The following is a 27,308-nucleotide window of genomic DNA, read 5'->3' on the forward strand; positions in this document are numbered from 1 at the left end:
GTAAATTATCATTGTGTGACTTTGGTGTGTTAATTCCTCATCATCTGGTCCATGTGGTGATGATGCAACAGACAAACACAACCTCATGACTGACATTACTCAGAGATGACATGCGGATCACGTACATGTGCAGCCTATATTTTGTTACACAGACAATCCACAGACTTCTTGGATTACAACAAACACACAGCAAACATGACCCGCTGCTGTCATGACTACAAATCAACCATGCCGCATGACCAGAGTGAAACCCGAGAAGACCAGGCGTGACACAACGCCAGTGTCATAAAAAGACAGACATGTCAGCTTCACACTGTCTACCATCACATACCATTATTCATCCAATCATGCTTCTCTGTAAGAGCCTCACATATGGAGCGCTCTGCCATCTGATATAAGAAACTGTAGTAACAATCCCACCTTCACTAAAAGACTCAAGACCTGGATTTTGGGAAATCAGATATGTGAATATTTCTAATTGACACTGTACATTGTTAACTAAAAGACTACAATTGTTATTTCTGGCTAGCCAGCTGCTAACTTGCCTTATGTCTTCTGCCTGTTGCCAGGCGGCCAGCTTTGCATGGGTATGTATGAAATATCTATTTTATTAACAACCTGGCAAACTTTGTGTTGCATGGCCTGTGCGTTAGTGCATATGAACATATTATTAACCCATACCTGCATCTTTTAACATTTCATTAAGATCTACATGTTGACTGTTGTATATTATCTCTGTTTAATGTCTATTGCTGTTTCTTGCTGCTTTGCATGTCTGCATGTATGACGCTTATCTGTGGGTTGTTGTGTTTGTTATGTTATTGTTTTTGTACTTATGTTCTGCTGTTTCTGGTTGCTTCGCATGGCCTGTGTCCTGTCTTAAGAATTCGTGTGTGTCATTGCTATGGTGTCCTGCTGTCGTTTTTATGTGGATTTTATCATTTTATAGGTTTCAAAACATCTTGCCAAAGAACCATTGAAAATTAGCCAGTTGGCTAACAATGGCACATTTACAGTGTTGATTAATGGGTGTTGTCTTCATAAATAAAATAAATCAAATGAAATAAAACCATACTGTTGTGTGGTGAGCATAAAAAAAATCATTGTTTTTATTTAATCTACTGATAGATACATGATCTCTATTGTGGAACTATTTCAACAATAAACACCTCTTTTCGTTGAGGAGCTGATAGAAATTTGTTGGCAAAGACTCACCGATTGGCACAAAAGGCTGTGAGGCTTGACTGTGACGAGACATGCCGATGCCATTGACAGCATAGACTCGCATCTCGTACTCCATTCCTTCAATCATCCGCCTGGCTTCATAAGTAGTTTGAGGATACGGATCAAAGTTCAGTCTCATCCACCTGTAGCTCTTCTTCTTTTTTCTCTCCAGCACATAGCCTAAGAGAAAAAATGTTGTTATTGATCAGCTTTTCAGAACAACAAAGGAAGAGACAAATTTCCAACTGATTAAAAACAAAAAGAACTTAAATATGTTGGGCTTTTTTTGTACCAATAATTGGCTGTCCACCATCAAACAGGGGAGGATCCCACTCGACCACACAAGAGTCCTCTCCCACGCTGAGGATTCTGGGAGCCTGAGGAGGATCTGGAACATCTGGGGGAAAACATATGTCCTGTTCAGGAAAAAATGTATACTTACACGTTCAGGTGATGAACTGATTGGCCTGATAGATTTAGAGTTCTTAGGATTGTAGTATTTGTAGCTTTATGACATCATGGGGTGATTTTGATAATTTGATTACCACTTTATATGTGCACGATTTATTTGGCAGTGTTAATCAAGTGAAAATCAAGTTTTTAAGGTTGTTAAGATGGCCACATGGGTTTTTTTATATGCTACAAGATATATCAAGAGCAGAATAAGCAGTGAGTATATCCCCCTTGAAGCTACAATTCAAGCCTAATGAACAGGATTTCTTACCTTCAGGGTACAAACCTAAGGAATCAATAGCATAAACTTAGGAAATGACTGGTACTAGAGGAGAAGCAGGTGAAGCTATGGGCCATATCTGGCAAGTTAACTTCCACTTTCACTTGTCAGAGCTCTTGAATGGCAACAAGGTTTATCAAACATTACCAACATAAGCAAGCTGAGGGCTGATGTTATCTGTTATTGTTTATACGTGGAGGTTTGTGTATTTGATGAGCAAAGTTGAAGGCTGGCAGGCTGATTTGCATATTCATAAAGCAAAGATGTAGAGTTAGATATAATCCATTTAAAGGCATAAAGAGATGATCTCCATGAAAAAAAACTTCTAATTATGAAATTTTGATAAACACAGATGAGTTTATTGGGGTTTAATAAATGTCCAGAAAGGAATTTTGTGCGATTTTTGTCCTGATCGAATGGATTACTATCAGGTCCGATCAACATATTTTTGAATTGATCAGGATCGGTTACTTTGACCATGCATCCCGCCTGATCTTTTGTTTATGTTTGTTGTTACACAGGTGTCATAAACCGAGAGCACGATTTGCATTAGATATTCAGATTTTATTATACGCTGCTACTCCAATCAGTAAAGACATTTTTTTTCATGTTCATCTTAAGCTGTTACATCACTTTAAGTGGAGCTGAAATTTCGGTTGTTCATTTTTACTAGTTTTACTATAATGCTGTGATAAGCAGAACTGTGACTGATTTTTAGTGTCAAAGTTGAGCTACAACACTAATTTAAATTAAAATTGTGATTATATTACTCCTTTATAGTGTTCTGTGCTTTTATTACAATGCTACACAAAGTGGATTTGAAAGCAGTTTCTGAAGGCACATTTGTTTGTTTACTATTAAAAAAACAAATGCTGCACTAAGTGGAATTGTGATAAGAGCCATACAAAAATATTTCAAGTTTGTTTACTTTGTTGTTTTGGAAAAATAAAATAAAACCCCGTAGGAACTACGTGAATGCATACATTTTTTTCATGTGTTGCACTGCAGAGCAATAAAACTGTTAAGCACATACACTGGGATGATTTTAATAATGTCAAAGTACTTAAGTTTTGCATTTTGCACCTGTGCTATCCAGGTACATACAAGTACCAGATCTGGACTCGGTATCAGCAGATACTCAGTATCAAATGACTCAGATCGGGGGCAAAAAATCTGAATCATCCCTAATGATAATGATAAAAATTAATGGCGACCTCCGTCTTACCAACAACTTTCACATTGATATCTGCAGTGTCCTCCCCAGCAGGGTTTCGAACCACGACAGAGTAGATTCCCTCGTCTTGCCGCTCAGCCCCCTCGATGGTGAAGATACAGTGTCCTTTGGAGGTTTCAACATGGACCCTTCCATCTGCCTCTGTGAGGACCTGCAGTACGCAGTGAGAACCAGAGCAGAGTTACTGGACTGAGTCCCACTCTGAACTGATCAACAGTTCTGTTACACACTGAAGGTAAAGATGTTGCTGCAGTACATGTAGCATATTGACAGCATGCCATGTGTGACATGAGAGATGATAAAAACTTGTATTATCACAGTTTCTTGAAAAGTATGGGTAAAACATGCTTTCCAACGCCAACAACACACATTGATTTGAACACACAACTCCAAATGTCACCATGCAAAAGAAGGACCAGTGTCTGAAATGACAGTTTCACGAGTTGCTCAAAAGGAAAGTTGTGTCCATGTACTGATTTCTTGTAGTTTAAAAAATATTATCATTATATATATTGACCTGGTTGAAAGTAGCTTGTCAGTAAAATGAGCTCAAGACAAATCTTGGGAGAAACAAAATGACTGCAGTAGTCTGACAAAACACATCTTGACTTAAGATCCACTTACTTGCTACATAAGTGTCTCTTAACAGATATGACAGCAAAAAATGGTGGACTTTTTCTCAACAGACACTGTGCCAACACCACACATGCCTGTTTGATTTTACCATCCCAAAATGTAATTTAGCATACAGAATAAAATTAAGAATATTTACTATGTTACTGTATGTGATTATGTATTTCAGCATGTAATCCAATGCTCCTTTATTTAGAGTCACACAAAAACAAACTTACCGCCCACTTTCCTCTGACCTGTGTCTGTCTGTAGGAAGATTCAGAACATGCTCTTACCTTTTTCGACATGGACGGACACTGACCGCATGCAGTTTTTTCACTGCTCTTTTAAATTGAAACTTGGTATTTTTCAACCTGGAACCTATTTTCCCATGTTTATCTGTCTAAGTGACAAACGGAAACAACAATTGGTTGAATTGGTCCAGTATTAATGGAAAGCACCGCAGACTGCGGTGTAACCACTCTGGGCAATTGAGCACAGTTAATGTACATCCACTAAAAGTACTTGTTTATGATGCTTGCTCAGGCTGACAAGGAAAAAAAATGTTTCCCTTCATATTTCGTTCGATCCATTCTTTTGTTCTTGTGTCTAAGCGAGTCTCATCGAAGGAGAGGTCTTGTGCTGAAGTTTTGCAAGTTAAGTTGTTGCAGGATGACAATAACAAACACACCAAACCAAGAGGAAGGTAAAGAAAAACATTATTATTTCTTTGTAGGGCCCATTCCATATTGCTCTCAGACATAATCTGAACTTGTCAGTGGCAAAAACAAACACTTTTAGTGGACGCACACTGGCGCAGCTCTTTCCTTAATACTAGACCAATTTCAAAAATTGTGTTTCCATTTGTTATTTGGACAAAAAGACAAAGGAAAACAGGGTCCAGGTTGAAAATTACTTAAATTTCCCTTTAATGGCATATTAAAAATGAGACATAAAAGCAGAGTGCATGTACATCAATAACCGCTGGAGAAGCTGCTTTTCATGTTTTTGTCTGCATCTGTTGTTGTTGTTGTTGTTTCCTCTGCAGCCTGTTCTGTCTCCAGGGATGTAAAGCAGTAAATCAATAAAACACACAAACTGTTCAGTGAGGTGCCTGCATGATCATTCTTTGTATCTCAAGTGGTAACAGGTTTACATCGGGTGAAATGCACATAGACCGTCTCCATTGGCTATATTTGTACGTCCAGTACACTACAGGTGAGCCTGTTGTTTTCTTTAGTGTCGAGGACATGTGTGCCTTGTTGTTAAAAGACACACATCGGTAAAAGTTGAAAAACAATGTTGTTGACATACTGACTTGGATTTTAGACTGCTACAAACAGGCTTACATCCATATGGGACAAACAGACTTACTTCCCCATCCTTCAGGGTCCAAGAGGTTGTCGGCCTTTCTTTCTCCTCTCCACCAGGTTTTACAGATCTAGCCTACATTTGAGCAGAGCAAAGCGGGAAAAGTCGAAGAGAACAGAGAGGCCATATAAACCTTTCTTTCTCCTCATCTCAAAGATCAGCACACAGTTTGGGATCACTGAATTAGGTTGTTAGTAGCACTGTACTTATTCAGCTTGGTTAAAACACCAATTCCTAGTATCCCACATTTATTAGCAGGAAGGGATGTATTAGGTATTATAAAATAGGTGTGTCTACAGAGCTAACCCGTGCCACTGAAACACAAAGTATAATGTCCTCAGCTTGCATTATACTAGGGGTGCACTATATATTGTTTAAATATGCCAACATTTTTCTAAATTTTGCAGAATAAAGAAGAACTGTTGCCTCCCCCTCGCAAAAATAATTTAAGGCCAATATTACTGTCTTTAAGGGACCATGGTGCAGAGGTCCATCCACATGTTTTAATCCCAACTTGTAAATTATTGTTGCATGTTCAGTGCTGTTCAATCCTTTGACACCGACCATGTCAGCAAAGCTTAAATAGGGGAGCTAAGTTTGGCTAAATTCTGGCAAGAAAACAACTGGCATGGCCATTTTCAAAGGGGTCAGTTCACTAAAAATTGGTTCTATGGGTACTCATGAACCACCCCTAAACTTAAATCTTATTTCTGGTAAATCTTTTGTGTCTAACAATCAATGTATGCTTTCAAATTTAATCAGCATGTTTGTCAGATATTTTTTAGGATCCTTACTTACTGCGCTCTGGACAGATGGTTAAGTAGATGTCAGACGATGGGTTTGTACCTGATTAATAACACAAATCGGTTTTACCTTCTCTCCTTTAGTCCAGACTACTGTGGGGGCAGGGTCTCCAGTGATGGGGACATCCAGACGCAGTTTGTTGCCAGCCACCACCACAATAGTTGACTCAGCAGTGCGACCCATACAGTCCAGGTGGATCTTAGGAGGATCTTAGAGGGTGAGAGAAATGGTTCAAACGCACAAATCCCTGAATTTCAACTGGGTTTGGAACAAGAGAGTAAGTTTGTGGTACCTTGACGTGGCACGTAGTCAATCTTCACCTCTAGGAGGACGAGTAAAAAAGGAATAGTTTAAGTACAATTTAGTTTGTAAATCTATAAATTGCAAAATTTTGAAGTGTTTAAGCATCGATGTTACCCAAGAAATTGAGTTTAGCAGAGAGGTTGAAAGCATGGCCATCTGGCACAAAAGTGTAGTCTCCCTCGTCTTCTGGTTTGACATCATCAATGGTCAGTTTGTGGATCCTAAAAAGATTTTTAAAAATTCAGTTCAGTTCAAAGTGTGATGGGATATAAAGTATTCAGCATATCTTTGTAAATGCGTCCTCACCTGCCAATATGTGTGATGTTTATTCTGGCATCTGGCTGGACTTCCACACCGTTCTTGTACCAGGTTCCCCTCACTTTCTCATCGGACACCTCACACTTAAACACCGCCTGGTCCTTGGCCTTCACTGTGAGGTCTGCAATGCTCTGGTAGATCTCCAGGTCTTTCTCTACACGGTTAGAGAAAGCACAAACTCAGACGGCAGATAATGGAAACTATCGAGGCATTCAGACTTCAGAGGTGTATGGAAGCAAATAAGAGACATAAGAATTTGAACTTTACTGAGAACTTAAACTCAACTAAATTCATAGCATTGAAATATTTTACTTTGAAAACCATGTATCTGAATGCATTTTTTCTGAATTCCCCTCTTTGAAATAAATAAAAATAAGAAAATTATTGAGCTGTAGTTTCAAAGGCTGATTTTAATTGGCTTCATTTGCTTTTAAATGTACATAAATTTAGATTGAGAAATTCAAGTCACAGAATTTCTACAAAATAGATTATGGTTGCCCAAATTTGACTGGTAAAATTCAGATTCAGACAAAAAAATTCAAATAGCAACTTTAGTGCGGCATGAGGGGTGTAGTGGTTGGCACTGTTGCCTCACAGCAAGAGGATTCGAACCCGGGTTGGGGCGAACCCTGGGCGGAGTTTGCATGTTCTCCCCGTATCAGCATGGGTTTTCTCCGGCTTCCTCCCACAGTCCAAAGACATGCAGGTCAGGTTAAGTGGTGACTCTAAATTGCCCGTAGGTGTGACTGAGAGTGAGAGTGTGTGTCTGTCCATATATGTCAGCCCTGCGACTGTCTGGCGACCTGTCCAGGGTCTCGCCCAATGACAGCTGGGATGGCTCCAGCCCCCCCAATTCAGACAGAAGGTAAAACATTTCAATGCCATGAATTCAGTGTCTTTCAGAGGTTGACTTATGTCTCTTATTTGCTTCCATAGATGTGCTACTGTATGAGGCAGCAAAGATGACGATGTTTGATGATAATATGATCAAAATTTTGATGCATTGTCTGTGAGGATAATATGGTAATAATATGTCTGAGCTTGGGGTGTTCATTATGCCTTTGTGTGTTGTATCTTAGCAACAGGCACAGGGGGGGTAGTTAATTGGATTTAGGGCAGAAAATAAAGTGGGAGGATATGAAGACCAGATGCAGAAGCTTCAGGCTATATCACATGAAATAATGTGCACAGAGGTTTTTAAAGTTATCCCAAAGAAATAGTAAACTGAGCAAGGAAACTCACACCAAGCTGCTTGTAAAGGTTACAGGAGTTTCATGTCAGCTTGCCGCCAGGGAATAATGGCACTATAATGGAAGTTGTTGACTGAGGTGTTGGACACACACACACACATACAGTATGTCACACATACACATGAATATATATGCAAAAAAATGAGTATATATATTCAATATATGGCCAGCGCTAAATTATAGTTTCTAAAAGGAAAGCTCAAATCATAATCAAACGCTGATGGCTGTCATGTGATGATTTAAACATTTCTCCATGAGCTACGGGCACTAAGATGAAATGGTTACTGGGAGGTAAAAAGGAGGGTACACTAGGGGTTGGGGTTTATATTTTGCCTACGTCCAAGTACGGATGAGTTTGAATCGTCCCCATCCACCATTTTTAGATCACCTGTGAATTGAAATTAGGAATATTTATCCAGTTTAACCCTCATCTGCACAGCAAAACCATCATATTATTGGAAAATCTAAAAATCACACTTACAAAATTCTGAGGGGCCCAGTGCAGATCTTTCATCAGCATCACAAGGCTGTGAGGAAAAGCTATCATCTAGTAATAAAACATACTTTTAAACCACAACTTACACCATAAAAAAATAAAGACTTGATTTTCTACTGTCATGGAAAATTTCCCCCTGAAAATACTGTCGTTTTTAAGCAAATGAAAGATTTGGTTTCTGCAACTGTCTACTAAGTATTGTGAAAGTGCAGCATTTTAAACACAACATGGTAATTTTTGTTTAAACCACTGAAATTTTAGGCTTTATTTTATTTTATGATAGACATGATGATAGGGCAGATTAAAGTGTGATATAAAGGCCCTGTCCACACGTATACAGACATTTTTGTGAAAAGACATTTTCCTTAACCTTTTGGCTTCTCGTTCACATGCATACAGCTTTAGGTCACTAAACTCTAGTAGCTGTTTATCTTTTAGGGCATCTAAAATGGAGCATTTGGGAAACAATGGCATCACCTCCTCAATTCATGCATGCCCATTGTTGCTTTTTTTTTTAAATTGTTGTTGTGTAATGTGCTATGATCAACAGCAGTGGTCTACTGGTTTGCTAACGTTTTGTTAGCACTGCTAGGTCCAATGACTACTTTACACTTAAACTTAGTATTGCTGCACCACTTTATGGACAAATGGAGGCTTACACTACATAAATGTTTTTGCTCCAGCTCAGCTTTCGCGTTTTAAAGTCAGCAGAAATGACGGTTTTGGATCAGGACTGGTTGAACCAACAGAGGGTAGGACAATTTCCAGAGTGGGATTGTTGTTAATTAGGATTGGAGGGAAAAATATAACATGTCCAGAGCATAACTCCTATGTTTGAGTGAGCTCCTTCTTACTTGAAATAAACAGGAATCAACAGCAGGAGATCTCCAGTAGATGTTTTGAAAAAGGTAAGGTCAGCCTGTACACATTGTGACCTGTGTGAGCGTTTGGGGTCACTTTTGCATTCTTGTGTGGACAGAGATATTTCATAAACAAAGGTTGTGTAGACAGATTCCTTTTACAAAACAGAGGGGGCAAATATTTGTTTTCAACAAAATGTGTGTGCGCGCAGACAGGGCCTAAATCAACTCAACAAAAACAACAACGCAGAAAACATGACCAGAGAGGAAGCAGGTCACTGTGTCCTTCAGGTGAAATATGGTCTACGTCTTCTAACTTTAGCTGGCATGTGGACTTACGTCGCCACAGTAACCTTGGCAGAATAACGTGGGCAAATATAGACAGCATGCCACAAGTGGCAAGGCAAGTATTCGTCGTACTTGGAGCGTTCATTACTGACATAAATGGCTCATACTGTACTCGGCACACATGACCGACACTCACCTTGCACCATGAGTTCAGCCATGGACTCGCCACCGTTCGTTTTAACCTTGTAGTGACCGCAGTCTTCCTTCGTGGCCTCATTAATAATCAGGACATGTTTGCAGCCGTCTTTCTTGAAGCGATACTTGAAAGACTCATCTCTTGTCAATTCCACACCATCTTTCTCCCTGCATAGAAATTTACAGCAACCAGAATTATTGTGATTAACAGTCATGATTAAAAGTATCTGAATAACACTGACTATGGGCAGGTCTTTCAAGATCTGGTTAACACTTTTATTTTGAAACAAGTGTTATGCTCTCCTGCCCATTCAACATATGACCACTTGTTTTTTTTTATGATACAGAGAGTCCATATTTGTGTAGATAACTAAGCTAGCTCCATGTCCTGAATGAAGACGGTGAGATTTGACTGAAACCTTAAAAATATGGACTTTTGGACTCAGGGCCTCGTGTCTGTACTCTGCTTTCATTTCATGTGTGTTTTTGCAAGTTTTCTAAAAGCTAATGGACACAGATGAAATGGAGCAGTACCATTGGAGAAAGTGGGGAAAATATAATGTAGTTTAAGCGAGATACAATAAAAGGAGACAAAGGAGACATTAAAAAAAACCCAGTGGAACTAAACAAATCTAGCGAAAAGAATTCTCCATTCACGTGATTCATCTAACGGCCTCACAAACCACCCCCATCCAAACCTCCTCTACCTACGCTTCATTGGTTGTTGTTTGAAACTTTTGACTCCGCCCTCTAGTGACTATATTTGTACCAACACAAAGGACGCATGGGAGTATGTAGGCAGTGACTTAAACAATGTTTGAAACAGACACATGTATTTTCCTATATAAAGGGAGCATAAACGAGTCATTAGCCATAACATACTTGATAGTAGTCCAAAATTTTAAATTAAAATTCATGCACACTCTAAAATCGTAATTTTTATACACTAGAGCAGTGACACTCAACAGGGCGGTGCTGGGTGGCGCTGGGCGGCACGCCAATCGTTTAATTATAAAGTGATTCAGACAGGGAATTTTCATTTTGCAAAAGTGGCCCCAGTGCAAAGCAAGCTAAGTATTCCTGCCCTGCAGAAGTGGTATTCTCTAAAAAGGTTAGCACATTATATTTATCACTGATAATGTGCATTGATTTTTGTCAATTTTAGATTGAGACACTTTTTACTTTTTACTTTTGGCAATGTTAAATTTAATTATTCAGCTTTGTACTCCACATATTAATCTTTGCCTCTGTTATTATTATAATATTTTTTTTTTATTATTTTGGTCTCCAATAAAAGCCCATGTGAAATTGCAGCAACTTTCTCCTTCAGATAAAGGTCACATGGGACACACAACACTCAAATGCTGATGTGACCTTTTCATTGAGGTGATGATATGTACAGCTAGCAGTCTGTCACAGAGTCAGTGAGCTGTCTGTGGACATGACAAACTCAAATGCCACCTGCTGGGTGTCTGAGCAATCAGCACTATGTAAGAGTGACTAAAAAAATGCTTTGAATCCAAAGAAAGGTTTAATTCTACTCCTGACAACATCTGTCTATCAACCCAACTAAGGGTCACTGGTTTTATATCTTAGCATTTCTCAGTATGTCAGCAACAACAAAACAGCATTAAAATGTAAATCCTAACAGACAGGTGATTTTTTGGAGTGTAAAGAAGAATATCTAACCATTTAACATTGGCTCCTTCCTCTGAGACTTCACACTCTAACTCCACCCGCTCACCCTGCATCACCATCTGATCCTCCAGATTCTTCACTATCAGGATTGGAGGCTCTGCAGAAAACAGTGAAGAACAACATGTTAACTCTGAATCTTTCTGGATCTAATCTATAAAGGTGTGGAAGTTTGCCAGAGAGTTAATTCAAAGCATTCAATAAAATGGACTTACATTATCAACAGAATATGAAGAAGTAACCGTTTTGACATTTTTCCAAGGACACCTACTGAAATGAGCACGCTAACCAGCTATACTCCAGCCCATCCAGTCTTGTAACAGCACAAGAGCAGCACCACCACAGCCACCCACTCTCCACAAGAAATCACATTTAGCATCAAAAAAAGGAGTGATAAAGATTCATAACAGGAGTGGCCTTCTACTGTCTACATGGAGGCGTAAAGAGATGAGATTTGATGCCAACTTCATAATTTGGCTATTTAGTGAAAAGTACCTTTAGTGCAACTAATGACAACACAAACTGTACTGGAATACATTTAAATGGTGTCAATGTACGGTCTTGATGTGGCTTTGTTCTTGTTTCTATGGCCTTGCTAAAACTGAGCTAAGTAAGCTCTAACATAAACTACAGGCCAACGTCACACATGAAGATTAAAGCAGTTTGCTGAATTCGTAGAATTTGATTTAGTTAGCTTTTTTTTTAAGCTGCAACCAGCTGCTCTATAGCTCTATAAAGGCTAGCACAGTTTGTTCCCCAGGAGGGGGATGCATATGCGTTCATGGTTGCAGCTATTGCAAATTCACACTTGTTTCCTAACTGGTGATTGTAAACTGAGATTGTGCAGACCCAATAGCGTACAATTATGATGTTGCCACCCACTTCTTTGTAGCATGTGGCCAGGTATTACACATTGCACCTTTGCATACCTTTAACAAAGAGCTCAGTGGTGCATTTCTCCTCTCCCACTACACAGCAGTAGGCTGCATCATCTGACAGGGAGCAGTGGTTGATGGTCAGGTAGCGCATGTTGCCAACACTCTCAAAGATGTACCTTTACAAAGATCAGAAAGATACATTTTACAGCACAGTCAATGTATTTATGAAAAAAAACAACTTTTGGGGCATTATGGTTAGTTTTCACCTTTCCTGAAAAAAATGGGAAAGTGATGAAAAGGCAAATATGTTAGAGAAAGAGCTCATGAACAGTTGTTTTGTAAAATCCAAAAGGGCAATGGCATTTCTTTATTTGCACTTGGACACTTACTTGCTGGTGATGTAATGGAAGAAAAAAGTAGGAGTTGGTCCATATATTGATGTAAGCAGAGGCAAAAGAAAGGGAGAGAGAGAAATGAGATAAATGTTCACCGACATAGTAACGGCTTGCTGCTGTCTTTGTTCAATGCTTCATTAAGTACTGGTAAAGCATGTTTTATGGAGCTGAGATGGATAGTTTCCATCTCTCTAAGGTCTAACCTTCCAGTTGCTTTAATTTCTTGTCCGTTCTTCAGCCATTTCACCTCCACATCTGGATTGGCGACCTCGACGGCCAATTTCATTTTTTGTCCTTTTGTCACTTGGTAAGCAGGATCCAACTTTTTGAGGAAAGCTTCATTTCAGAGGAGGCAGACACACAAATATACGTTCCAGTTAGATATATACTTTCAATTTTGTCAGCACTAGATCAAGTGTATCAGAAACTGTGTACAAACCTGCACTCTTCTTTTCTTCTTTCTTCATCTTCTTCAGTCTCTTCAGCATGCCTCTCAGGTCGGTGATGCCGTGCTGAAAAGCAATCTTCTCATATTCTGAAGAAGGAGCCTTTCTGAGGATGTCCCACACGTCCGTGTCCGGCTCTGCGCTGGTCTGCACAGCTCTAACATACGTAAACAAACCAGAGGAGGACATTAAAAAACAGTCACTTAGTGCAGATTTACATTCTCAGTGTAGACTAATGTAGGCTGTAACAGATGTACAGGAATCCTTACATTTATGTAAAACCTCAGTAACAGATTTACTGCGTACTCATACTTTATTCATAATTAACTGACTGAAATACATAATACAAAAATAAATAACAAGCTGATGATAAGTCACCTTCATAAATTGTGTACTAATTTATAGCACATAACAGCAGATAATTTAGACTACAATTATTCTTAACTTTGCTAAAGCTGTTAAGGTTTTTTTTTAAAACAAAAAAGATCATTTTCTGCATGATGCAAAAATAAATAAATGTTGCAACACATTTATTGGGATTTCATCTTGTTCATTAATTCAAGAAAAACTGCATGCCCCAGCTGTAAGCAGCCTATCCTCCTCTCTCATGGGGGTTGTACTGCTAATAATTGTACTAAATTTGCTAAAATGATGAAGTACTAAAATTTTATGAGCAGGAATTATCCCTATGTAGTCTTAAACATTGGCAAAGATATCCTGGTTAATGTGTCTCTTTAGAACAACTGAAGAAATAAAAATAAGAACACAAATTAGTTGTCCTCCCTTTCCTCCTCCTTTTCTTCTCTCTGTTTCTATTCTGTATGTTACTTCACCTGTCCGCAAGGTGCCATCAGCATCTTATCTCAGTACCTCAGACAATCACCTGACCACTTTTACGAGCAGCCATGTGCCTGCAGCTTCCTTCCTACTGCTCAAGATGCTTTTTCACATCAGTAGTGGAAGTATTTATTGTACTTATGGAGCAATCCCTCCATAAGTATAAATACAAATCTTAATTAAGTCAAAGTACAGAAATATCAGTGAAATGTACTTTAAGTATAAAAAGTTATGTTAAAAGTTAAAACTGCTACTGCTGCTTTAATGAGTAAGTATTTACTGTAGCCACTTGGCCAGTCACATCCTGTTGGGTAATTTAATCTAAAATGTATATAAAACCATAATCTGCAAAGTAACTAAAGCTGTCAAATAAATATGGTGGAGTAAAAGCCGCTAATTTATTTGTCTCTGAAATGAACCATAATTGATGAATTAAGTAACATAAAATGTAAAATTAAGTAGAAGAACCTCCACATTGTCGCTAAGTACAGAGTAAATATACTTAATTACTTTTAACCACTGCTGTTTACAATTATTATTTAGCATCCTATTGCATCTAGGTAACAAAAAATGACCAATATGTTTTAACTGACTATTAAAACATTTTTTTTTAACTTACACTATTTTATTAATTTATTTTATACTGTAATAATTATTGACTGATTTCTGTTCAAATATCATTATTAAAAAAAGCCATTTCCACTACATAACATATGATAAAGATTAGCAATAATGTATTATCATGACATTAATTATTAAACAATAATTACGACATATTTTGTAATTATTATGAAATAACACAGTAAAAAGTTTAAAGTAAATAAATACATACATTTAAAAACTGACAGTCAAAATGCATGCACACTGATTTTTCTTGCAACATCCAGACAGTACATCAGCAGTTTCTTACCGATTTGAGGGTTTTAAGAAACTGCTGCTCATTCAAAGGAAGAACCCAAGAGGCAAGTGAGGCAAAACAAACCAGACAAGTTAAAACACAGCATTTCAAAAGCAACACAATCAGCATATTAGAAATATGCCTTTAAAACAAATTGAGTACACCAAAGGTCAAACTGCAAGTAAACAAGAATGCACAAATTAGGACAAAAAATTCTGTTTAGTTTGTTGTTTGACACAATGTCTAATTTTCTTGTGCACGGCTAACAGTAACTATCTGGTGATGATGTGTGAAGTGATTTTTCAGAAGCTGGATGGTAATTTGTGCTCCTGAGTGAAGACTGCAAAGTGGTAGAGAAAAAGGGCTCGTGATGTCAGGAGAAAACCATTAACATGTACATATGAAGGGAAGAGAAAACGCCTGATTGGTACTAAAGTGTTGCTATGTGAGTTATTGTAGTATTAGTGAGAAGGCAAAGAAGACAAGTGCAATTACAGTGACAACAGGATTAATCTAGAATGGGATAACTGCGATAAAAAAAGTGAGACAAGATAGGGTGACTAGATTCTCAGGACCACTTAGTCGAAAATCAGGACTTAAATGGCTACATATATATTGGTGGCAACACACACACACACACGCTAATATAGCATCATGCACTGTGCATGCAGGTTAAGTATCATCAGGTGATCATTCCAGTTTTTAGTTTGCAAATGCAGAGGTAGCTTACTCTCTGAAGACACGGGAAGATCCAGACAGAATGAGAGTAAGACAAAAAAGGTGTTTGTTTTTATTTGTTTTTATTTTAACTTGAAAGTTGACAGATTACTGTCACTATTTTTGTCATTGCTTACCTCTTTTTTAATAAGGCACTGAAGTCCAGCTCTCCCGAGTCCTCATTTCCATCTGTGCTACTGCAGAAACATCAGCCACCAGCAGCATATCATCAACATCAACAGCACAGTACGCTACATGATTGCTCCAAAGAAAAGATCAATATTAATACTGAACAGACATGGTTTGTGCAAAATAAAACAAATCCACATTGCTTTTATACAATATGAATCCTGTTTACTCATGCTCCAATATGCAAGTGCAAGGAAATACTTCATGTATTGTACAATGTAAATATTCAAATATTAAAATTAAGATAATATTGAAGGAGTTTGAATTTGGATTGGACAGAGTCATTCTGAAGACTGAACAAAAAATAAGTGCACTAATGACTAAAAAAAGGTGCATGTACAAGCAGATGTTTTGCTGGAGAGACAGGTGTTGCCATGTTTAAAGGAACAATACTGGCACTTTGGGAAATACACAATGTTGTGTGTTAAAGGGACTTGCCGATTTCCAACTAGCTTTGTCTCCTAACAGTGTGGGTGGTAGGCTATTTGTAAATCAACTACAATAAACAAACAAATTAAACTTCTTGTGGTGAACTGAAAACACAAGTTGAGGACCTAATTTCTCCTTCAAGAACACGCGGCAGCAGACTAAACAACTGCTCAAGACCCAGGCTCCCCCAAACCATCCTGGGAAGGAATGCCGGAAATGAAGCTTGAGATGATCTCTCATATGGACGATAAACTTGAAATTATTAATACAGTTCTTAAGAAAATCGAGGGCTCGTTGACCACACTGGGAGAGCACGTTTCTGAGCTCGAGCAGACGGTGAGGATGTCCTCGGCTTCATGAACCGTCTGATCCCGCAGCTTCTTGTCGAAGCTAGTTTTCCTCTCTACCCGTATCTTCATTTCTGCCCGCACTTCCGCATCAATTTTGTCCAAAAACGCCCGCAGTTTGACCCAGTAAAGAAGCCACTTCAAGCACTGAGCTTCAGCTACTCCCTGGTCTTGTCCTGCACGCTGAAAGTTGTCCACAAAATCTTTTCGCTCCGCAGAGGAGGCGGAGGACTTCAGTCTGCATGTTTACTCTCCATAACTATGTTCCCTCCCGTCCTCTCTTTTTCGCCTCTCCGGTGCTTTTTGGGACGGAGCTATGTGTTGACTGCTCGTCCAAGTATTCACTTTGAGGACAGCAACTTTGACTTTAGTTTGCAAACAAGCTGTGGTTCACGTGCTGGTATTCTAGGTTGAATTTTGCCGCGAGCGCTGCAGAACTATTTTGTTTGCCGTAAACAGTGTCGCAAACTCATGTCAAGAAGTTGAAGCTGTCGCAAAACGTGACGTAGAAGGATCCCGACATTCACTGTAACACATCCATGCCTTTAATACATCCATGCCTTTAATACATCCATGAGAAGAATGAACGGGACCCAGGAAAAGTATAATTCTTAAAATAAAATAATTCTAAAGTTATGAAGGCATCTGGAAATTATATTTTTACTTACATATCCTTTTTTCTTAACTTATGACCAATTGATCTATTTATTTATTTATTTATTTATTTGATGCCAGCTCCTTTTTTCTAGCCTATGCTTCTCTTCTGTTTCCCTACTGACTGAGACTCACGAAGATTATAATTTAAGAAGGGTGAGGATAGTAATCATAATAATTCTAAGTTGTGAAGGCATTTAATTTCTTTTATTTCATTTATTTATTTATTTATTTTTTCTCATAAGCTATGCAGACTCAGCTGTGTGTGCTGTTTTATGACACAGCCTAAACTTGTGTGTACGTGTGTATGTGTGTGTGTTGTACGTGATGTACATGCTATGGCTCTTCAGGCGACAGAAACTGGCTCGACCGCTCCTCATCAAATGATAAAAACCTACTAAAAAGCATTAACTCAGCTGATCAATGGGCCATCCAGAGTTCTTGCCAGATCTAAAACATTTTTAGATTGGATCCCTGTTACTCATTCTGACAGAATCATTAAATCTTGCATCCCGTCATTCCGTCTTTTCTGTATGGAAAATTAAATACCTCAGGCTTCCTCCAGAATACATCAGAGTTAGACAATGTAAGAACATTAATCTCGATAATTTGACACATGACCTGATTTCAACAAACTGGGACAGGTTCCAATTTATACTTTTCATTGAAGATGCCTGGAATTATTTTCATTCTGAAGTCACAAGAGTTATTGATTAACACGCACCATGGAGAGAAATTAGGATCAAAGGTAAACATTTGCCATGGATCAGCTCTGGATCAGACTCTTTAATCAAAGGGACAACATGTGAGAGAAGTACAGGAAAACCAAGGATCCTGCTGACTTGGAAAAATATAGATCCCTAAAAAAAATTGTGTAAAACAAAAAAAAATGTGTCCACTGATAAAAAGACATCTCTTTCACTATGGCTATGTAAGTCATAGGAAAAAGTCTTTCTGGGTCACAGGGCATTACGTGACGGTGTAATTACACTTCGTGGCCACTACAAAAATTGGCTTAGAAGTCTAGCGCACTTCTTGGCAGTCTGAGATCTGAGATCTCCCTGCTTATCTCTGCTCAGATTTGCTTGGTCTGTTGCGCATAGACTGAAAGCAGTTGCCAATATGAAAATGTTTCTAGCTTCCGGGTTTACTTTCGCAGTATACATCCTGCTGAATATGTGCAGTAGTTTTTCTTTTGATGGCCCCGCTCAGGAGTTCCCACTCAGCTCAAAGACTTAAGGATCAAAAATGCATAATAGAAATTATCATGATTAACCTTGCAGTTCGAGGTGCCCTGTCAGCAGTTTTACAGACGTCTCTTTTATAATGGTGGTCTATAGGGAAAAAGCTTCTTGGACTGCAGGGGATTTTTTTTGCACAATACAGTGAGTTGCCACTGGAAAAAATGACTGCAGGCTGAGTGGCTTTCCTGGGGGCCTGGAAAAAACAACTAAATCTACACTGCATCATTCACCTGAGAGAGCGCTTATTGGCCTGGAGTAGTGCATTCTGGTAGCTGTAGGTTTTCTACCTCTTGAGAAAATACCACAGCCCTTTTCCCTTGTTTTCTCTGGTCATATAGCACTAATTTCAAAAGTATTTGCATCTTTGTACTGCATAGACAGTCCAGTTTTATATAAAAGAGCATCTTTCCAGCATCACATTGTTTTTTTAATAATAGGACCAGAGCTCAGAGTCCATTTGCTTTGTGAGAAGATTAGGAGCAGGCAGAAGCAAAGACACTGAAAGAAGACTCTTAGTCTATAGTTTAAAAATCACTTATTGAAGAGGTCTCAGTATTTCTATCTAACTCTGAAAAGAAAGCAAATGTATATTTCCAAAAATGTCCAGTTGTTCCCTTTAAACATGAGCAGCAGCAGTCATCTGTGCAAGAACAATACCAAACACTCAAGGTTAACGAAAACATCGGCCACTATAGGGCCTGCTTGACTCTAATCAGTGGGATGAAAGATAAAGACAAGGGCATAGATTTGACTGTGTGCTTGTCTCCAGCCTCTGATCCAACAGCAGGATTAGAAGCTGAGTCTGGTTTATGTGGTGAAGTTACAACACACCATAGCTGCGCTTCCTGTATGTGGCAACCGTGTGGAAGAGCTCATTTACTGAAAAGCCCGTGTGTCTTAGCACATCCTGCCCTTTCAGTACGATCAAACCACCGTCAAAGCTCACTCTGCCGGGTAGCTGTTTGTGCAGCTGGCTCTACTGTTCTTATGGAGACACAGGAGCGGATCAGAGAGAGCTGATGGATGCAACCGGCGCATGTTACTTAATAGTTTAATTACCAATGTATCAAGATCTGCCTGAGTCAAAGGTTAACACAATGACAGCTACTACGGATGATGACTGCATCCAGGGTTTTGAATATGAGTCAGCTCTCTCGTGCTCTTTATCCTGTGGTTGCTCTCTCAAAAGACAGCAGAATGAAGGCTACACCACCCAAAACACAGGTTCTGTTTGACTAGAAGGCAGAAAGGAAACAGGCCACAGAGTCTGTGATCCTGTTCCTGATTTCTCTGCTTTAACAATCAGAATCCTCAGTGTTTGAATACGAGCCTCCATTGTTGCAACAAACCCGCTTTACTACCTTGATAGTGCTCCACTTCTCTTCTTACCAGCTTCGCTCCTATTAGGTTAGCATTTCCACAGTTACTCATTACACAACACTGTAATATTCCACTGAGGTTCACTGAGAATTCTAAATAAGCATTAGTCAATGTGGTGACATAAAATCTAACCTCGTGTTAACTGAACCTAAAAGCAAACTCGTGGCTACAGTTTTACTTGTGATTTACTCTGCTATCAACTACATGTGTAAACATGTGCAAGAAAAAGTTATTCAGATGTATTTTCTGCGTGTTTTTGGACTAAAATGATGCCGTTGTCCTAAAGGATGCAAGTTTACAAGCTCAATTGGACAATAATTATGGCAAAACATCTTTTACAACTTTTAAAGGATCTTGGATTCTTCAAAAAAAAAACTTTTCCTCGTGTCACTGTGCTGTCTATATAAAAATATAAACATATAAGTTCATCGTGCCTATTCAAGTCATCAATATATATTTGATGCATAACTGTAATATTTTTCAAATATTAGTATCAAGCATCGTAAGTATCATTTTTTAAAACATGTTTTACTTAAAGCTTATAGATGTTTTTGTCATTTAAAAAAAAGTTTGAATCTTAAAACTTACAATATGAGTAAAATACTACGAAAATCAATTTAAGCAGAACAGCATGGACCTTCATTTAGCAGGCCAATCTATCATCAAACTGATAGTATTAATTGACACATAAAAATGATTGATTTAAAGGGTTGTTTTTCATGCAACTAATCAATGATTTAAGGTACAAGAGTTTGTTTAAGTCCTGTGAGGAAGATAAACAGATACATTTTAGAGCTATTTCACTCTATCAATACCAAACCCTTAATGTAAAACCAATATAGCAAAACAGGAAACTAACCAGTAAACATATGATCAATTTCAACGTGACCAAAAGTGTTTTGTGTTTTATACAAAGTAATAAAGTCTTATGAAACTTACGTGCGCCTAAAAGCTGCTCTTATGTCCAAACCCTCAGAAGCACAAGCCTCTGAAAAACAAGAAAATCGTGTTTGATGATATTAGAAACAATGTTAAGGAGTGCCACAAACAAACCAGCAGATAACAACATGGACACTCACCATGTACAGTCAACTCAAAGTTACAGCTGTCAAACTTGTCCCTGGATGTAACCTCACATCTGTAGGCTCCAGCAAAGTTAGCCTTGGCTTCGATGATGTGCATCTCAAACGTGTAGACCTGCAGACACATGCATGAGGAGAGACATGTGATGGCTTATACAACATAGAAACAGCATCTTTGATTCAAAACCTTGTTATTCATGTGCTTTATATGTATAACTTTTCATCAGATTTGGGATCTTTATGGAGCATGCCACTGATTCACCCTTCTTACTCTACCTGTAAAGGTTTGTTTCTTCATCTTGTTCTGAAATCCTAAGATGACATTTGTTTGGGCAACATCTTTTGGTCTCTATAACATATCCTCTAAGGTAGCATGCGTGTGGTTCATCATGTTATCAGGATGACTGACTGAGGCAAGAACTTGCAAAACTGAGGGTGAGAAGGGGAAAGACTTGCAAAACAGCTCTGTTGCCTCAAAGTGAAATGTTACATTTTGCCAGTTTAACTAATTCTAATGACAGAGAACATATGGGCAGCTTTTCATGAGCTCTTTAAATAAAAGAAGACAATAACTCAGATACAGTATAAAATAAGCTTTAAGACATCAAAAGATGTTCCTGTTTTTGTGCCTTCAGTATTGGTGCACAGTACCTTGGTGCTGCGGTCATACGTCTCCTTCAGCTGCAGGTGTTTTCCAGACTTGCTGGCGAGGTCCATCCACTTCCCTTTGAACCATTTGATGGTGGGTTTCTTCAGCAACGACTCAGCATTCACTTTGGCCACAAACGTGATGTTTCCACCTTCACAACAAACGCACGTTATCCCTCAGATTATGATATCCAATGCACCGCAAACTTTTTAATGGTATTTGATTCATTCTGTGATAAACGTCTACAAACTATCAACTTATTTAGTATTTTTTTTACACATTCACTGTCATGTTAGATTTTCATATATACCGTTTGAGGACTTCTGTATCTGTTTGACAGTTCAAAGAAATTATGAATGAATTTATTAACAAGTTACTAATGTCAGTTTTCAAATTAAAGGAACCAGTAATAGTAACTTAATATCATTTCCATTATTCTTTCTTGCTTCTTTTCATATTACTATACCCAGCTCTCTAATGTTCAACATTTCCAAGACAGTTGCACACATTCTCTACACAGTAACTAATACGTATTTTAGATTATTTCCCATATATAGTACTCCTGTTTTTGAGGCCTCTCACCTACGGTGACCTCCCCACTCTGGGGTTTTTCTGTGAAGAGTCCAGTCAGGTCCTGTCTGGTGTCTGGAGGCTGTCCGTCTAAAAGTCCAACAGGGTCAGAGCAGAGTATCACAACATCAAGTCAAGGGGTCCAAATCAGACAATGTTTTATTTAAAAAAAAAAAAAGTTAGAAATCCGTGTAGGGAATGAAAACCTTCTTCTTTTACTAGACTGAAGCAGGATATTTTAAGTTACTGACTTTCACTTGACTGAGTTACACTGATTTGTTTATTTATGTTACTGGTGATGTGTGGAACATCATGACGCTAAATACTGCATTCTAAATTGTATGATTTGTATGATAACACATTTCAAGCTTACAAACTGTGTCACTCGAATGAAAGTAACACAATTAAAACTTTTATTCAAGTGCTGTACACTCAAGGGCTCTAAGGATATATGGACTTAGGAGACACTTCTTATATCACATACAGTGGTGTGAGAAATGAAAAGAAATATAAAGCAAACATAGTGTCTGGTGCCGTTTGCATGTTTATCAAAGCATAGACTATGAGATATAAACTTATGTAATTAAAAATGTAATGCTCTTTTACCTTGATGGCAAATAGGCCTGACACCAAGATGAAGGAGTAAATGACTGACTGACTGACTGAATGAATATGGGACTAAGCAACTCACCCTCAGCTGGAGGAGCATCATTTGCTGGGGCAGCAGGCGGGTCCTCTGTCGGTGCTGCTGCAGGCGGAGCGGAGGCCTGTTCTGGTTCTCCACTGGACTCTGCAGGTGCGGCAGCAGGGGCCTCGGCTGGAGCCTCAACTGGAACTTCTGTGTTACCATCACCAGATACAAGTCATAAGTTAGAGGTACAATGACACATTTTGGGCCTGTTTGCTGCAAGATCAAGAGACCCAAACTTGACATATTTTTGCTTAGAGAGTGTCCGTAAAAAGCTTTTTTTTTTTTTTTTTTTTTTAGGAAACAATACTTATCTCTGACTCTTTAGTTCAAGTGAAGCTTTGAGCATGACTTGAAATGTGAATATTTATAACCACTTAGATTTATACATTTATACAACTTTTCTTTCTAGTATTCTACTACACACCCTTTTGTCAGAGTGAAATTTATTCTCTGGCAAACATTTATCACCCAAATATTTCTTATGTCTTATCATCTTTGAATGACTGAACAATTTTCCATGTGTTATCAGCTGCCTCTCATGCCTATCCTGAGCACCAGTCAAGTGGTGGTTACTCATGAGGAAATAATGTACTGGTGTGAGGGTCAAGGTCTCTGTGCAGACAGAGTAAGGGCGGCTATGATATGAGCCACAGACAGCTGTGGGACGTCTGTTGTAGCACACTGGGCCCATTAGTCTGCTGCCTTTCTTTGAGATTTGTTTCCACCTTATCAAACCCACACAAACGACCTCAGCAGGTCACACTGACAGACTAATAGCACAAATATTGCTCTGTGGCACACTTTGCACACGGTCATTGCAGCACACAGGACAGTGCTCTATAGATATGTTAAAATGCTGGACAAAATGATTGTGATTAAGCCAGTGATTTCAATTTTGCAGATCCTTAAAGGAATAGTTTGACATTTAGGAAACCTTATGTCTGCATGGTAAATATGAAGCAACAACCAGGAGACAATAGTTTAGCTTAACATAAAGACTGACAGCAGGAGGAAACAACTAGCCTGGCTTTGTTCAAAAGCTACAAATCCACCTACCAGCTCTTCTAAAGCTCATTGATTTACATGATATGTCTTGTTTGTTCAGTATAAAATGTCAAGTTTTGGTTTAGGACAGACTATGTGCACATTGTAAGACCTGGATGCAGGACTCCAGGATGCCACCGATTTCTTTAAATGAAAGTAACTTTGTTTTCAATTGGATGTGTCCTGTAAAAAGTTTTACAAAATGGCAATGGTAGTAATAATGGTTATAATTGTGAAAATGCTTTTTGGGATGATTTTTTTGTTGCAGTACTTTGCCTGACCTCTGGGGCATGTGTCAGCAAGGCTGTAATCCAGCTATTTTAATATATTCAGCCTGGTCACCACATCCTCTTAACACCACATAACATTGTGGTTTTAGACATTACTTGCCAGCACCATGGAAACAATGCCAACAGAAAATCAGTTAAAATCCTTTGTCACGATGGACACACACATTCCCTGGACAATGTCACACATTAGATAGTATGAAGACCAAAAAAGTCAGTGTAGGGAGGCTGTCAGGTTGGTGGACAACTCAAACAAACATAGGACTTTCACCCAGGAGACTGCTGTTTGTGTCCCGAGTGTAACCAGAGATCAATATTGAAGTGAATTAAATTAACTTAAAATATGTATGAACATAAACACATGAACATGAATATGAACATTACATGACCTTGTTATTTGACCTTGACCAGGACCTCATTATACACCTGCACTAAAGAGGACTGAGGTGGAAGAAACCAAATAGAAACCCCCATTCTTCAGTATTATAACAGACAATAATGATCCCCATTATTAAGTTTTTGTTGCAAGTCTAAAATAATATTAATGCTGCAAGAGATGTTAAATGTTGAAACAGGGGGAAGAACTCCAACTATGGCTAGAAAAATAAGTTTAAAAATAACTGTCATGAGTTATGTTATGTAGGCATAGTATGGGTGGGGCTTAAGGTATAAAGGTGAGGTCTGACCATCTGCCTAAATCCACTCTTTTCCTGCTGACGTGTCGCAAAGAGCCATTTAAACCCTGTTTTAACGGTGATGTAATGTCAGTTCTGCTTAGCAATCATTATTATTATTATTATTATTTTGTTTATAGTTCATTTTCATTAGAATTTATTATTTATTTTATTATGAGCTCATTTCTGTTGACAATAGGCTGTTATTTGTTAGTTGATCTTTAACATTGTATTGCTGTCTCCACCACAGGCGAACATGGGACTGCCCCTGTAAATTGGCACTTTTGGTTTTCAAGACAATAAATCACCCTAGCCTGACATGTCTGCGTTCTTGCCATTATTTTTCCTTTGTTTTTAGAGTCCTATTCCAGTGTTGTAGCAGTACACTACCTTCACCTCAGTTATAGGTAACTAGTCACAGTTTTTTTTTAAACCTAAACCCAACAAAACTGATTGTTTCACAATGTTAACCACATATTGAAATCTGCAAACATTTGTGACTGAATTCCTATTGGTATTGTTTTTATGGTGCTAGCCCATAATTTCAACAGATAATGTGTCACCTCACCTTAATGTGGTGTAAACAGTTTGGGTCATTTTACGAATCAAGAATGTGAAGCTGATGACATGTCGTGCGAAATTTTTTGGACAAGGGCCTCATTTTGTGACGACTGCACTGAGTTACCTGTGCCTGCCACAGTGGTCAAGCAGCAGCATTTGGACAATCTCATTACAATAAAAATCATGGAGCCATATGACTAGGCGCCCCAAGGCTGGATCACAGATCCTGATGCATCACGGCCACTCGCATACCAGATGTTGTAAACTATCTGTCTTTTGGACTGAGTGCATACACTTTGGCATTAGAGGTAACAGAGTGCATACGTCAAAAGATGGCACCCCCATCCCACAAGGCGTGACATACTTTTACTTTATGTGTTTCTGTAAGATCAGATTGCATTCATGGGTTATGTGTGGGACGATAGTATTGACTCTCCTTAGTCCCTGTTGGTTGCAAAGTGAAGACAAGATGTTGTGTAGCACTTATTAATTAGTGATATGAAATAATAATAATATGAATGTGGCAATTTTTTCATCTAACTTTCTGCACAAAAAGTAACAAGCATGTTATCAATAATGTCAAACTATTCCTTTTAAAGCAAACCCTCTTAAAGAAAGACCATACAAAGCTCTTTCAGAGACTCATTGAGCAGCTGTCAGAGTGCAGACAGTGAGCTCATGTGCAGAAACATCAAGTGCGTGCAGTTCATCAAGTATTTACTGCCTCAGTGGTTTTATGCATTGAGTGCTATTTTTTGCTTTGTGCTCTGTGGCGACTACTTAAGTCAGTGAGCAGAAACCTCAAACACACAGCTGCAGCATCAAAGTCTCCCACCTGGCTTTGATACGACCTTCAGGTCAAACTTGACCTTTGACCCCCCTGCAATCACTGCGTAGACATTGGCATCTTCCTTGGTAACAGCTTTGATACTGAGGGAGTGCTTCTTTCCATCGGCTGTGATGACGTATTTGTCGCCACTGGTGATGTCCTTTGCGTTGCACTGCCATTTTACTTTAGCATCAGGCTTTTCAGTCTCTGCCTCAAAGAGCACATCGGACCCCTCCTCTGCCTCCTGAGTCTTTGGTTTCTTGGCAAATGCTGAAACTGAAGAGGGAGAGTGGGTAAGCTTTTTTAAGTGACAGACTATTTTTTAAGCTTGTCTGCTGTTCAGGTGTAATCAAATCATATTGAGGAGAAAACACTCATGCAACATTTGTTTTGCTTGTGAACATTGATGAGAAACAAGTAAAAGGTAACAGTAGTCTTACTTTTTGCACATTTCGAGTTTCATCAAACAAAATAAAAGACCAAAAATACAGTTTAGGTTTTTTGCATTGGAATCTAATCATGTAAGTTTACATCCATTTGAAAACAAAAGTCTGCTCATGTTATAAACGTACAGTGTCGTACAGTCTGCAGCACACTTGGTGGGGCTAGCTGAAAACTGATGAATTTGCCTTTTCTCTCAAACCACCAACATCTGGCTTTATAATAAGTCTCATTTATGTAGTCTTGGTACTCTCTTACATAGTTTCTGTACTTTCAAGAAAATAATGATTCTGAAGCACACAGTTTGGGCTTCATTTTGGGAGTCATGAAAGAATAAATATTACTTGAGTGGAAGATGTTCAAAAGAACAGAAGTTAAAAGAACTAAAAACCTACAGGGGTATTTATAATAAATTCCAATTAATCAAACTCATGACAAATTAAAAAGTTTTCTAAAGGATGCCAACTCAGTGGGTGTCATTGAAAAGTGTCGCTGTATTCATAATTTGACTTCTGAAGCTCATTAATGCTGTAATTGTTTTAAAAAGTGAGTCCACTGCCTAAAAACAGACCCATGATCAAGCATTCACATCTTTTACTTAGTAAAAGTAGCAGCACCACAATGTAAAAATAGAAGTTAAAAAGCAAAATGCGGGTCTCTCACACTGAGCACATTGAACTAAA

At 38.5% G+C, this 27,308-nt stretch overlaps 1 protein-coding gene across 2 annotated transcripts in view; it reads right to left on the minus strand.

Annotated features, from left to right (window-relative positions):
• Nucleotides 1–27,308, minus strand: part of mybpc3 (myosin binding protein C3) — a 44,210-nt gene that overhangs the window by 12,987 nt on the left and 3,915 nt on the right. Inside the window, exons 2-23 of one of the 2 annotated variants that reach the window (XM_042487104.1) lie at nt 26,191–26,460; nt 22,790–22,936; nt 22,111–22,188; nt 21,531–21,679; nt 20,877–20,994; nt 20,737–20,785; nt 15,692–15,751; nt 15,568–15,570; nt 14,850–14,873; nt 13,096–13,259; nt 12,860–12,992; nt 12,651–12,653; nt 12,313–12,437; nt 11,378–11,483; nt 9,690–9,856; nt 6,588–6,753; nt 6,396–6,502; nt 6,271–6,300; nt 6,048–6,187; nt 3,183–3,342; nt 1,517–1,621; nt 1,216–1,404 (exon numbers count right to left, since the gene is read on the minus strand). In XM_042487104.1, the coding sequence (XP_042343038.1) occupies nt 1,216–1,404; nt 1,517–1,621; nt 3,183–3,342; nt 6,048–6,187; nt 6,271–6,300; nt 6,396–6,502; nt 6,588–6,753; nt 9,690–9,856; nt 11,378–11,483; nt 12,313–12,437; nt 12,651–12,653; nt 12,860–12,992; nt 13,096–13,259; nt 14,850–14,873; nt 15,568–15,570; nt 15,692–15,751; nt 20,737–20,785; nt 20,877–20,994; nt 21,531–21,679; nt 22,111–22,188; nt 22,790–22,936; nt 26,191–26,460 (2,493 nt within the window). The remainder of the gene's footprint in view (nt 1–1,215; nt 1,405–1,516; nt 1,622–3,182; nt 3,343–6,047; nt 6,188–6,270; nt 6,301–6,395; nt 6,503–6,587; nt 6,754–9,689; nt 9,857–11,377; nt 11,484–12,312; nt 12,438–12,650; nt 12,654–12,859; nt 12,993–13,095; nt 13,260–14,849; nt 14,874–15,567; nt 15,571–15,691; nt 15,752–20,736; nt 20,786–20,876; nt 20,995–21,530; nt 21,680–22,110; nt 22,189–22,789; nt 22,937–26,190; nt 26,461–27,308) is intronic. The other variant, XM_042494822.1, reaches the window with a different exon arrangement.

This window comes from Plectropomus leopardus, chromosome 1, assembly GCF_008729295.1.
Source record: "Plectropomus leopardus isolate mb chromosome 1, YSFRI_Pleo_2.0, whole genome shotgun sequence".
NCBI classification, from domain to species: Eukaryota; Metazoa; Chordata; class Actinopteri; order Perciformes; family Serranidae; genus Plectropomus; species Plectropomus leopardus.